Consider the following 12632-nt stretch of genomic DNA (forward strand, 5'->3'; position numbering starts at 1 on the left):
AAACTGTGTTTTACTCAATTTATGATTATAAAATAATGCATACTTAATGACAGCTAACAAAGCATTACGTTTATATAATAAATCCTTTAAATGTGTGATATGTTGTGAGGTTAATGCAGATATAAGGCATACATTTTGGTCATGTACACAAGTCTTGTGGCAAACACTTATGACCAGAATTAAGTCCATCATCCTTACCATTAAACTGAGTGGAAATTAACTGTACTGCATATCCCTTCTACTAAGGCTCATTAATACAATTCAGACATAATAATCCTGTCTCCTCTCTCAAAGTTATATATCTCATAAAAATAATTGATAAAAAACAAAAACGCTATTCAGGAATCACGAACCAGAATTTATTACATCTAAAAACACATCAGTTTAAGTGCTTTTGTTCACTTTGGTAAGGAACTTCTTCAGTTTGAAGTTCCTTACCAAAGTGAACAAAAGCACTTAAACTGATGTGTTTTTGGATGTAATAAATTCTGGTTTGTGATTCCTGAGTAGCGCTTTTTCTTTTTATTTGTTTTATAGTATGCTATTAGTGTGTTTTTTTTTTCATAAAAATAATTGGGCAGTAAAACTATGCACTGGTCTGAATTTACTGCTCCTGCACCTAAACATTTAAAAAATGTCAAAATTATACCAATGCTACAACAGACGAAATAGAAAAGATTGAGAGAAAATAAATGGATTACTTTTCGAGAAATAACCTCGACAAAAAACTGTCAGATGTACACTTCATATTTTAAAAATCCTAAATAAAGTATTCTAACTTATTCTTGGACTCAACAATATACTTAATTTTTTATTCATATTACACAAAGATGAAAGCTATTAAGCCTATCAATGTGTACACACTTTCAAATACCGGAATGAATCTAAGCTCTGAGAAGCTTACCCTTAGTTTAAGTGTTGTTGTAAAGAATTTTGGAAGATAGCTATTTTGGAAGTGGGGAATTGGTTGTTGTGAATGTCTGTTTAATTTTTTTGGTCATACTAATGTTCATACTACTTTGCAGCATGTACAAACATATCTCTCCTCTGTTTACAACCTTGTATGTTTTTTTGCTATTGTTCGATTTGTACATATCTATCGATGCATTTATCTTTTTTACTTTCTGGATAATTAAAAAAAAATTCTTAATAAATGTTAAAGTCTAACCAGACTCGTATGCAAAACCATGGAAAGAACTATCAGATGACTAATCAATAAGGACATAGGGAACTCCAGACACTGGACCATTCAAGGGCAGGGCATCCTTACTCAACCTGGTTGACTTCCTTGAAAAAATCAGCAAAGCAATGGAAAAAGGTAAAACAGTATGCACTGCATACCTTAACCTGGCCAAGGCTTTTGAATCAATCCTCCACTTGGGCAGAGTAGAAAAGGTAAATAAACTGGAAATAAATCCCTACATTATCCACTGGATCACAGACAAGATGCAGATCATCAAAAAAGGGGAATACCTCAATGAAGAGACCAGTCACCAGTGGAGTCTCCAGGGTTCAATGCTAGGATCTTTTACAAGGTATCTACTTCTCTGAAGTAAAAAAAAAAAAAAAAAAAAAAAAAAAAATGATATATATATATATATATATATATATATATATATCAAAGAGCTTTGGCTGACTAAGTTTGCAGATGCCTGCAGTCTAAGAGCAGTTACTGAAATCCCAGATGACTTGGCTATTATGTAGGAAGGTTTGTCCTAAACAAATAACTGTTGCTAGAATCATGGACTGAAAATCAATGACAAAAAATGCATTCACACATCCTTTGTGAAGTCATCCTCCCTGGGAAACTATCACATTGACAATATATCCCTGAAAGTTGACTCAGGTGTTAGGGATTTGGGAACTTATGTGGCCAGTGATCTACATTTCAATTAACATGTCTACTGTCACAAGAAAGTCCTTCTATATTGTGCATCTTATAAACAAAGAGATTGTGATTAGATCTAGAGATGTCACTGTCCCTCTTTACTCATCCCACATTAAGCCTGTCATTGAATATAATGCCCCTTTGGCATGCATCCGTCCAGACACATGCAACAAATGGAATACCCACAGGGATACCTTACTTAAAGGATACAAGGCCTAAACAACATGCCCTACATTGACGGACTCAAAACCCTATCACCATAACAGGTATCTTACAGGCTGCAAAGAGGTGGCCTGTGTCTGGCATGCAAGGCATCTTCTATCACAAAACTAATGGAACTACTGCATATCAGCAAGTGAAATGTCATCAGAAATACTTGCACCAGGGATCTAAACCTCTTCTGCAAAATTAAAAGAATGATTTGGAGGGACAGGTATATCTAGCAGAGGAAATCACTACTCTGGAACAGACCTCCCATCTACATAAAACAAAACCTAGCCCTGTCTATATTCAAGCACAACTTGGATCTATGGATGGGTTATAGAAAATATACCCCAGAACAGATCCCGTACTACTAATGGATAGAGGCAGCTCCTAAATTCTTTACCCTATGCACGGAGTCCTCTCAAATTATCTATGGTATGATCCCAGTTATTCTCACTAGGGGCATCAACTATTCATGGGTAAGGCCAATCTATCATCCAATGGGACTGGTTAATTCAGGCACAAAAAGGGAAACTGGCTAGGCTTAAAACCGCCTAATGCTATTTACTTATGACCCCAAGTTCAAACAAATTAATAAAGTGAAACTAAAGCAACCTCTCTCAAAGTCTTTACAAAAAAATAAACAAAAGCAACTGTAAAATAGGAATATTGAATGGCAGAGGTGAGATTCAGCCAAATCAGCATAAGCTAGATGTGACTAAATCCCACAAAAATGCACATGCCTACTGCTCTCATTCTTACGTTAAGCATGCTTGGCACTTTTCAGATCAGGGAGAACTGCAGAACTGAAGCTCCCAAGCCAGCAACTAAACATGATCAAACATTAAGGCAGTGAAGGAAATGTCATGCTGATATTTTGGGAGCTGCCTTTTACTCTTTTTGGGCAGATATTACCCAAAACAATGTTCATAGGAGTATGTGTTTAGATCAATGAGGTGCATTTGACATGTCAAGCGAGGCTGAGGAATTAAAACAGCTGCCCATAAGTTCTTGCACCACTAACAGCATACTGACATATATCCAATATTTAAAAATGGCAGACTGACAAATTGTTGGCTGTCGTTACTAGAGCTAAAAAAAAGAGCATAATGAGATGAGGTGCTAACCACAACAAACAATAAGCATTCTACCCCTCTACCTGAAGACTACATAGAAACTTTAATCTGGCTAAGGACACACCAACAAGCTGGTCCTTTACAGAAGTCTTGATATCGAAAGATTCTTGGCAGCTCAATAAATCTAATGGATGGAAGTCCTACCACTGACTTCCTATTCTGTCAACACAACTGAGTGACTATCAACATGTAGATGCAATGCTAGATTACACTTCAGGGACTGACGGCACGGTCCTAGTAAGCAAACAGCAAAATTATATCAATCAAACTTTATGAATCTTGACAAACTTTATGGAAAGTAAAACATAACTGCACAAACCCGTGAAAAACTCACAAAAGGCAGTTCTAGGAATAAAGACTGTTACAACTTGTACTGTTAACCGCTTTTCATTTACTAAATAGCAAACTTCATCAGATAATTACTCAACACATTAATCATTACTTAAATACTAGAAAAAGTTGTCAAAAGTTAATGATGTCACGAAATCCATAAATTACACTTCATAAAATTCTAATAAAATGTATATATGTTTTTAAATACATAAATTTAAATACACACCACATATATATTATTATTATTACGACATTATTCATAGAAAACATATTTTCACCTGAACAAGCTCATTGGATGTTAACTATAAAATAAATTAAATTATTTTATTTACCATTTTATATTAAGATGAACCATTTTATCATCTATTTAATGCCTTTAATTTTAATATAGTGCTAATATTACATATATCATTCAGTCCTGGTCATGCATAAGAGAACAAATTCAATTGCCAACTCAGTTCTGTTTTATCCAACAGAAGCTCCCAAGGGCCCTCTCTTTCAGGCATTTTTACTTGTTGCAATACTGAAAATTTAAATTCATGTCCCATACATTCTTGCACATGTCTAGCTAGTGCATTGTTAGTATTTTCCTTTCTTATTGCATATGTATGCTCATATATTCTTTCTTTAAGCATACGTGTTGTTCTCCCTACATAATAGGCCTGACACTGTTGACATAGAGCTATATACACCAGCCTTTTTGAGTTGCAACTGTATTTCCCTTTTATGCTGTAAGTTCTTCCTTTTATTATAACAGAATATCCTTCCTGAATGTACCTGCAATAATTGCACCTTCCACACTTACTCATGTTCCCTTGTTGTATTCTAACTGTATTACCTGACTTATTCCTTTTGAGTTGGCAATTGAATTTGTTCTCTTATGCATGGCCAGGACTGAAAAAATATGTTCCCAATTACCTCTTTCTTCCCATCACACCTCTAACACTTGGTATCAACCTGAGTAAAAATAATCTGGAGTCTACTTGGGGTATAAAAATACCTATGTAAACACTTCCAAGTAAAGATCCTAAATCTTCAAAATTTGTTGTATACTTGGGAGACATACATATATCCTCCCATTGTTTCTTTGTGAATTGCTTATCCAATCTCTCTTCTCAATCCTTTCTAACCTCCTCTGATTGATTGTTATAGTCATCATGCAATATTTTATATGCTCTGCTACTTGTTCCTTTTTTAACAGCAGCTTCTGTTGTAGGTTCTAGTAAAACCATACCAGTTCTGGTCTTTCAGTTAGGATTCCCTGTTTTTTTTTCTCTTTGCCTACATTCTGATATCAATCCCTAACAGGGAAGGGAATCTCTAGTCAGAAGTCCAAAAGCTATCCAAATAAGGTACATGTAAAGCATTTTTGGTAAATCAAAATTACATGCGTCACCTCCCTCTGGGCATGTTCAGGGGTAAGATATATCTTACAATCAACTAATCCCCTATTGGCTTGTGCCACTGGTCCCCAGAGATCCCATAAATATCTCCCACCCCCAAGTTTCCAGCCAGTACTCTTAGTGGGTGCCACAGGACCAAATCCGATGTTCCCAATTACTAAGACTTTGCACACCATACCATACAAACTACATCATGTTGGGAGGGGTATCTTATGGGAAAATAAAACATTGCCTATTAGGAGAGGGGTCAAGAATTAGCCATGCAACAGCTTCAACAAATAAGGACAGCTGCATATTAATCAACCTATCTATGAAGGCTTCCAAGAGAATTCTCTAGCATTTCCAACCAGTACCCAATCAAATTTCTTTTCACACATCTTCCAGAATGCCTTGGGTCTGTAAGCCACAATGCAAGAAATCCCTGCGGCCAAGCTGGCAACAGTCCCTTCCACATGCATTTCCTGTGGCATAGTCTTCTAACAGTGTCACCATGATATTATTATAGAAGCAGCCCCCTTTTCTCCACAGAGATCAAATGCCATGACTGTAGATATTCCACATGATGCTAAAATTCCTCTTCAACTTATGAAAAGCTGAAATCCCTCAGAGGCCAACATTCAGGAAACCCAGTTGCAGCTCAAGTCGTCTCCAATGAAGCCACAGCTCCCAGATTCTCATGTAAAGGTTATGCAACAGTTTATCTGATAATAAAATAACAGAGATTATGCTTCTGATACACATGAGTGGGCCCATTTCTTTGATGCTTTTTGGATTACTACTGCATATTTAGTACCATTAACCATGTACTGATCTTCAATAACTCAGACCGTGGGCATAATCCAAACAAAACACAGGGTTCTCAGTCAATTCTACCTCCTCAAAAGGCATCAGCATGTATCTGTTCTGCCAGACAGCTCAGACTTCTAATTTAGCTGTCAGTATGTAGTCATCCATATCTGGAACACCTATACCTTTTACCCTTAAAGAACCTCCAGGGTTAAGATTTCCAAGACTTTAAAACATATTACTCTGGATCAGTTTGAACCATGACATATGCACTGTAAGGATTCTTTGCCCCAAAGTTTCATTTTCCACCACTGCCCAGGGGTCTTGCAACAATGCAAAACAGTAATCCATACAAACGTCCTTATTTGTCATCACATCTCAGACACAATGGTATTTCATGCAGCTTGCTTCTATACAGAATAGATAACTTATTTCTGAGGAGAAAATATAATTTACCACAACCACGTTTTTGTTTTCCTTATTAACTTTACACTCTATAATACCCTCAGACTATTTCAATATGATTCAGAAATGTGGAAGCAAGCAGTTTAAGGACTCCACAAAAAAAATCAACAAATCATTAGCAAAATAAGTCAACAATATCCCCCCTCCAACTCTCTAATTTCTCAGAGTCTCAGAATTAGAGACTCTACCAGAAAATGCAAGCAAGAAGGGCAAAGGGGACATCCCCTGCTTCATCTTGCACCCTAACTGGACATGGCCCACTTTTACCTGTGCTAATGCACACTCGCACAATGCCATCAACATTTCCACTTAGTGAAGAGGGACGTCATAGGTCAAAGGAACTTCAGCCAAATAATCTAGTCACAATCTGCCACAGGCCTTTACTGAATCTAAGTTCTGAAACAGGACTGGATCCCCACTGTTTGCCACATGACCTAATAATACCACAGTCTGTTGAATAAAGCCAAACATTAAGTGCCCTGCATGCTGGTTTGTACTGATCAGTCTGGTAAACAGCATCTGTAAACAGAAATCCGACATAAATACCTTCTAATCTAAAAAGAGGAATCAGCTGATTCGACCCCCACCGGTTGTGACTAAGGATTACACAACCACACATATGCTTCCAAAGGTGATCATGTTCATACCGCTCAACTGTACCGAATTCCTCGATAAATTCCAGTTTTAAAAGGAAAAATATTGAAGTGCCACGAATTCCCGAGTGGCCCCTTTAATTTCCGAATTTCCCAGGCTTTTTTTTTTTTGGACAACAAATTTGTTCCTGACGTCATCACGTGCAGGACATGTGTGTTGACATCAGCTTCACGAGGCAGGCAGACAGCCTGTCAGAATGCAGAGCCATAATTTAACTTGCAGAGTCGGACCGCTTCAGGTAGTGTGCTATGCATAATATCCCTCCAGGTAATAAGGTCTGTACTTAATTATGTGATTATGTACGAGTACTTAGTTCTTCATTAATCTTAATTGGCTGTTTGTTTTTCTTATTGAAATGGCAGTTTTATGTACAAGTAGAGTACTTACTTCATTTGCTATTTTCTTTTCTTAATGAAATGGCATGGCAGTCTGCATTTCCAAGTGTTTAGTTCTTTTCTTATTGAAATGGCAGTCTGCATTTGCATTTAAGTGTGTGCTCCATTGCTTTTATTGAAACTGTTACACCACGACAGTTTGCATTTGCAAGTGTCTAGTTCTCAGCAGTCTTATGTGCGATCACTTAGTTCTTTATTTACTTTTCTTATTGAAACCGCATGGCAGTCTGCATTTGCAAGTGTTTAGTTCTCGGCAGTCTTATGTGCGAGTACTTGATTCTTAAATTGCTATTTGCTTTTCTTATTGAAAAAGCATGGCAGTCTGCGTTTGCAAGTGTTTCGTTTTTTCTTATTGAAACGGCACTTTGCATTTGCAATTAAGTGTGTGCTGAGTGCTTTTACTGAAACCGCATGGCAGTCTGCATTTGCAAGTGTTTAGTTCTAGGCAGTCTTATGTGAGAGCACTTGGTTCTTAATTTGCTATATGCTTTTCTTATTGAAACAGCATGGCAGTCTGTATTTGCAAGTATTTAGTTTTTTTCTTATTGAAATGGTAGACTGCATTTGCATTTAAGTCTGTGATTAAGTGTGTGCGCCACTGCTTTTATTGAAATGGCACGGCAGTCTGCATTTGCAAATGTTTAGTTCTCAGTCGTCTTATGTATGAGCACTTAGTTCTTCATTTGCCATTTGCTATTTGCTTTTCTTAATGAAACTGCACAGCAGTCTGCAAATGGCAGTCTGCATTTGGATTTAAGTGTGCCAATTATGTGTGTGCTCCACTGCTTTTCTTATTACTTAGTTTTTAATTAGCTTTTCTTATTGAAATGGCAGTCTGCATTTGAGTGTGGCTCTATTGCTTTGCAAGTGTTTAGTTCTTAATTAGCTTCATCTTTTCTTATTGAAATGGCAGTCTGCATTTGAGTGTGCTGCATTGCTTTGCAAGTGTTTAGCTTTTGTTATTGAAACTGCGCTCCATTACTGTGTGCATGTGTGTGTGGTTTTCTGGAAAATCAGTGATGAACTGAATATTTCTTGTGCTGCATAATTTTTCAGGGGGAGAGAAGTTTAGTGCTGATTATGCAGAGTCTGTGTTTGTTATTTGCAGCATAACAGGTAAAATGCTTACTTTTGATGCAGAAGGTTGTTGGTTCTACTCCCACAGTATGTAGTTGGATTGCTGACACTGTACTGTTGTACTGTTAAAGGGGGAGGATGCTGCAGTCCTGAGAATATCCTTTTTGGTGGAGATACCTAGTAACTATAAACCTGTTATCAGTTTGCCATCCATTCCCTATTGCAATATTACTAGCTTATCATTTTTTTAATGCAACATAGGAAATGTATTCCTCAAGGGCAACAGGCACTTTACTTGTAGATGAAACAATGAAATACAAAGTTGTTTGCTAGCAGCAACCTCTTCATTAGTTACAAATCTCTTTAATGTGGAATTATTTAGACGACTTTTACTTCTGCAGAGATTGTGCACATTTATTGATACTGGTGGACTGTAGAAGTTTGAGTAGACTTTTACGATGGAAATGTTCTGAAATGGGCAGTTTTGTTATTATTGGTTCATGCATTTTGTTTAATTGCTTACTGAAAAAATGATCAAAACAATAAATTTGAAACTCGCTCTAACAAGTGTTCTGTATTATACAAGGAATATAATTTAATACAATCAGGAAGGTGTATCAAAAAACACATATATGTTTCATGTGCAAGGGGCCTAAGATTTGAAAAGAGCTCCAAGGTAACCTTTATCTGCCACTGGCCAGATGCATTTTCTTTGAATATGGATTTCAATGCTGTTTCAATAAATGTGAGTTTCAAGAGCAGAGAAGTTTTAATGCTAAGCCTATTTTCATTGTGAGACTATATTACTTTGTTTAGCAGATGTCTTAGTGTTTGTGCTAAAAAATGTAAAATAAAAGTTTTAAACAATATCCAAAAAATCATTGTAGAAGTAAAGCAGTATGCACATTACAGTGTTTATGATAAATGAAGTGAAATAGCCAAGTAATGGGACATTGGAATGGTTGCAGGGGCTATGTATGGGGGGCCCCATTCGACCATGATTTTGTGAGAAGGGAATGGTGGCAAACTCAAAGACAGCCCTGGGTGGCACAAACTCTAGATACGCCACTGATACGCCACTGATCAGTAGGCCATGGAGAATGACTTTTGAAGGTCCTAGCAAACTGTAACATTCTTTTGCTAACATTAGAATGTTGCCTACCAATAAATGACCTGCTTTCACCATAAAACCCACATACTGCAAGTCACAAAAAACAAAATCCTAAGGTTCATCATCTTCTCCTTTCCCAGTGAACATCCTTGCTACACATTTAAAAAAAAATGGTTACCATTTACTACAGGGTCTAGGTGGGGTCATATTGTGGTTGTCTGTTCTTCAGTTTGTGTTTTGAAAGTTTGTATCCCACAATTCCATTGTAGTAGGTGGGGTTACATAATTATGTATGCACATTTTATGTTAATCAGCGTACTGATGTGTACCTATTTTTCATGGGCCTTTGTCCAGATTTTTGAAGTTTCCAGGTTGAGAGGTATGACCATGTTGCATATTGTATGACGTGCAGCCTAGACTCTTCAGATTACCTGGGAGCAGACTTCCATGACTGCCCTGAGGTGATCACCTCATCAGCACCCCCTCCTCATGATTGATAAGCTGGACTGAATGATTATTCCTACCTCTCCTAGCTCCCAGGCCTCCAATGCAAACCAAGTCACTGACACCTCAGCCATGGTTTTACTCCTCTGCACCATGAAGCTAAACTTAACTACAAGTCTATTTTTTTCTGTCTGCATCTGACAAAAGGTGCTTCTGTCTGCTGCGTGGATTATTTAATTCCAAGTTAGCTGAATACACAAAACTGTTTTGTTTTATTAAACTAATTCTGGAATATGTTCAGAATGTTAGTCCAAATAATACAATATATAAAGATACAATGTATGAAGGAAAGCGGACTACTGATGAATTCTATTCACGCCTTCTGATTCCATCAGCTCAATGACGACAATGCCATTTCCTACATAAAGTGCCCCTAAATTAGTTCCAGACAAGTACATATTGACTCAGTATACATTATCAGTTCAAACACCTACATGTTATCATAACCACAGAGATTACATATACAGAGGACTGTGGGGATATTCAGCATACTTTAGATTGAAGGACTTTTTAGTATTTTTCAAAGGCATATTATCTTGCAAAAAAATGATACTAACTTCTCCAAATAAGAAATCCATGTTGAGACCTTACACTGACTACATAGTCCATCTTAATCAAATACACATTTTCATTCCAGTATAGCTTTCTTTACTTACCATCTTGGCTTCTTCTTCTTTTGTATACTTCAAACCGAAATGAAAAACCCTCAAGTCTTTACAGCAGATAATCAGTTTTTTTGGGCACTTGTTCTTCAAAGGGCCAAACAATGGTGTTTTCTTCTTTTCATCAAACACTACGGTCAAAATGTGAAACAAAATGTTAGCAGATGTGTGGTTCATGGCAGTGGTCCAGCACAAAAGCTGTTTCATGCTCCTAATCTGATGTACAAAACATCTGCTTTCTAGTACAGAGGTATTATAGATACAGGTCAATCCTACATAACTGCAATCTTCACCCAAGTCATAAAAATGAAATGCTTAAGTAACTTTCAAGAGAAAAAAAACATTTATTTAGTGATGAAGCAGTATGTTATCCATCACTGACAGTGGTTCTCTGGAGAAACCTCAGAAAACAAAGAAAAAAAATACCAGAATGAGTGCTCATGCCCAACTGTTAAAAACACCAGCACCCTTCGAGAAATTCAACAGTATACACAATGCTACATTATTCACCTCTGAAGATTCTGAGACTGGTGTGGGAAATGAATGGTGCATTCTGCTAAGGGCAACTGATGGTGATGTGGTTTGGGTGTAAGGGAGAGAAGTTAAAAGCTGAGGTGTTTAAATGATAGAAAATTTCAAACATGCAACTCAGTGGAAGGAAATGAAAGGTCAGCATCAAACAGCAAAAGGCATGATATCCAGCTCTCTCTAAATATACTGTTATACTCTGAACAGAAACTAAACACCTATAAAGGTCCAAAAGTTCTAATGAGTAGAGGAAACAGATATAAAAAAGAACAAAGAACAGTTCGTATAAGTGGGAACACATGCTGTCATTTGCACTTTAGCATAGGTAATCTTAACTTTGGAATAGTTAAAGCCATCACTTAGGGGCAACTGCTCTTATCAAGACGGGTAAACTTTTGTTGCAAATGTATGCACTTTTGTATGTTTGTTCCAACTTAAAAGGGGATGAAGCTTCTGAGCTTTTTATTTATTGTTTTGTTTGCATGCTTTTACTGCAGCAAAAAGTCTTGAAAAATGTGACATTCAAATGGAGATGAGATGAGGCAACTAAATTACAGATCAGCCTGTCAAACATTAGTGTGCATGTAAGCTAAAAGTTGGAAATATAAAAGTACATTTGTGTAAAATCGTATGACAACAGATGTCCTCTTCACTGCTGCAATATTCTTTACTAAAGGGATTCCTTGCCAACGGCAGTCCAATACCTGGCCAGTATACCAAAGCCTTAGGATTTTATAGATGTCATACATCACGCGTATGCTCCCCACTCGAGGCGTAGGGCATAAAGGCGACATATGGACATACATACCTCAGAAGTGAATAGCTCAGAAGTGAATAGCTCCAGGAGGAACAACAGTCCTAGGAAGTAGGAGGAACATGTGCATCCAGAAGGAGAAAAAGGAGCAGAGGAGGAGGAGCAAATACTGCAACAGTGAAGAGGACGACAGCTATTGTTACGGGAAGATTATACACTACTGTACTATCTATGTCCTTCCATATCACTGTTGCAGTATCTTTTTTTAATAAAGGAAAAGTACAAAAGACCAATAGGAAACCTGGGAGAAGGAAGGCCCAGAAGAGCCCTCAAGGAACCCATGCAAGATGGCTCTGGTAAAGCCAGCTCTTGCTCTGGAAACTGTATCCTCTTTGTAATGCTTAGTAAAGGTATGGACAGAAGTCCAGGTAGCAGCCTTAGAGATAGAACTGGTATCCAATCCTCTAAAAAAAAAGCACCAGAGGAAGCCATGGTCCTAGTAGAATGAGGTTTGAGGCAGAAAGGGTTTTTCCATGAAAGGATTAACAAAAATAAAATGGCCTTAGAGATCTAAGAAGATATGGTTCGCTTAGAAACAGCCAAACCTTGAGATCTGGGATGCAAGGAAATAAAAAGCTGCTCAGACTTGCAAATGGGCTTAATATTATCCCAATAATATCTGAACTGTCTATTCAAATCCAAGGTGTGAAGAACTTTCTCACTAGCAGACTG

At 37.2% G+C, this 12632-nt stretch overlaps 1 protein-coding gene across 1 annotated transcript in view; it reads right to left on the bottom strand.

Moving 5' to 3' along the window:
- The window catches only part of MTMR12 (myotubularin related protein 12), a 1177010-nt gene that overhangs the window by 554833 nt on the left and 609545 nt on the right, over positions 1 to 12632 (bottom strand). Inside the window, exon 5 of the mRNA XM_044073440.1 lies at positions 10613 to 10749. Coding sequence (XP_043929375.1) covers positions 10613 to 10749 — 137 coding nt within the window. The remainder of the gene's footprint in view (positions 1 to 10612; positions 10750 to 12632) is intronic.

The sequence above is a fragment of the Protopterus annectens genome, chromosome 1.part1 (genome assembly GCF_019279795.1).
Source record: "Protopterus annectens isolate FY-2018-M chromosome 1.part1, PAN1.0, whole genome shotgun sequence".
In the NCBI taxonomy this organism is placed as follows: Eukaryota; Metazoa; Chordata; order Ceratodontiformes; family Protopteridae; genus Protopterus; species Protopterus annectens.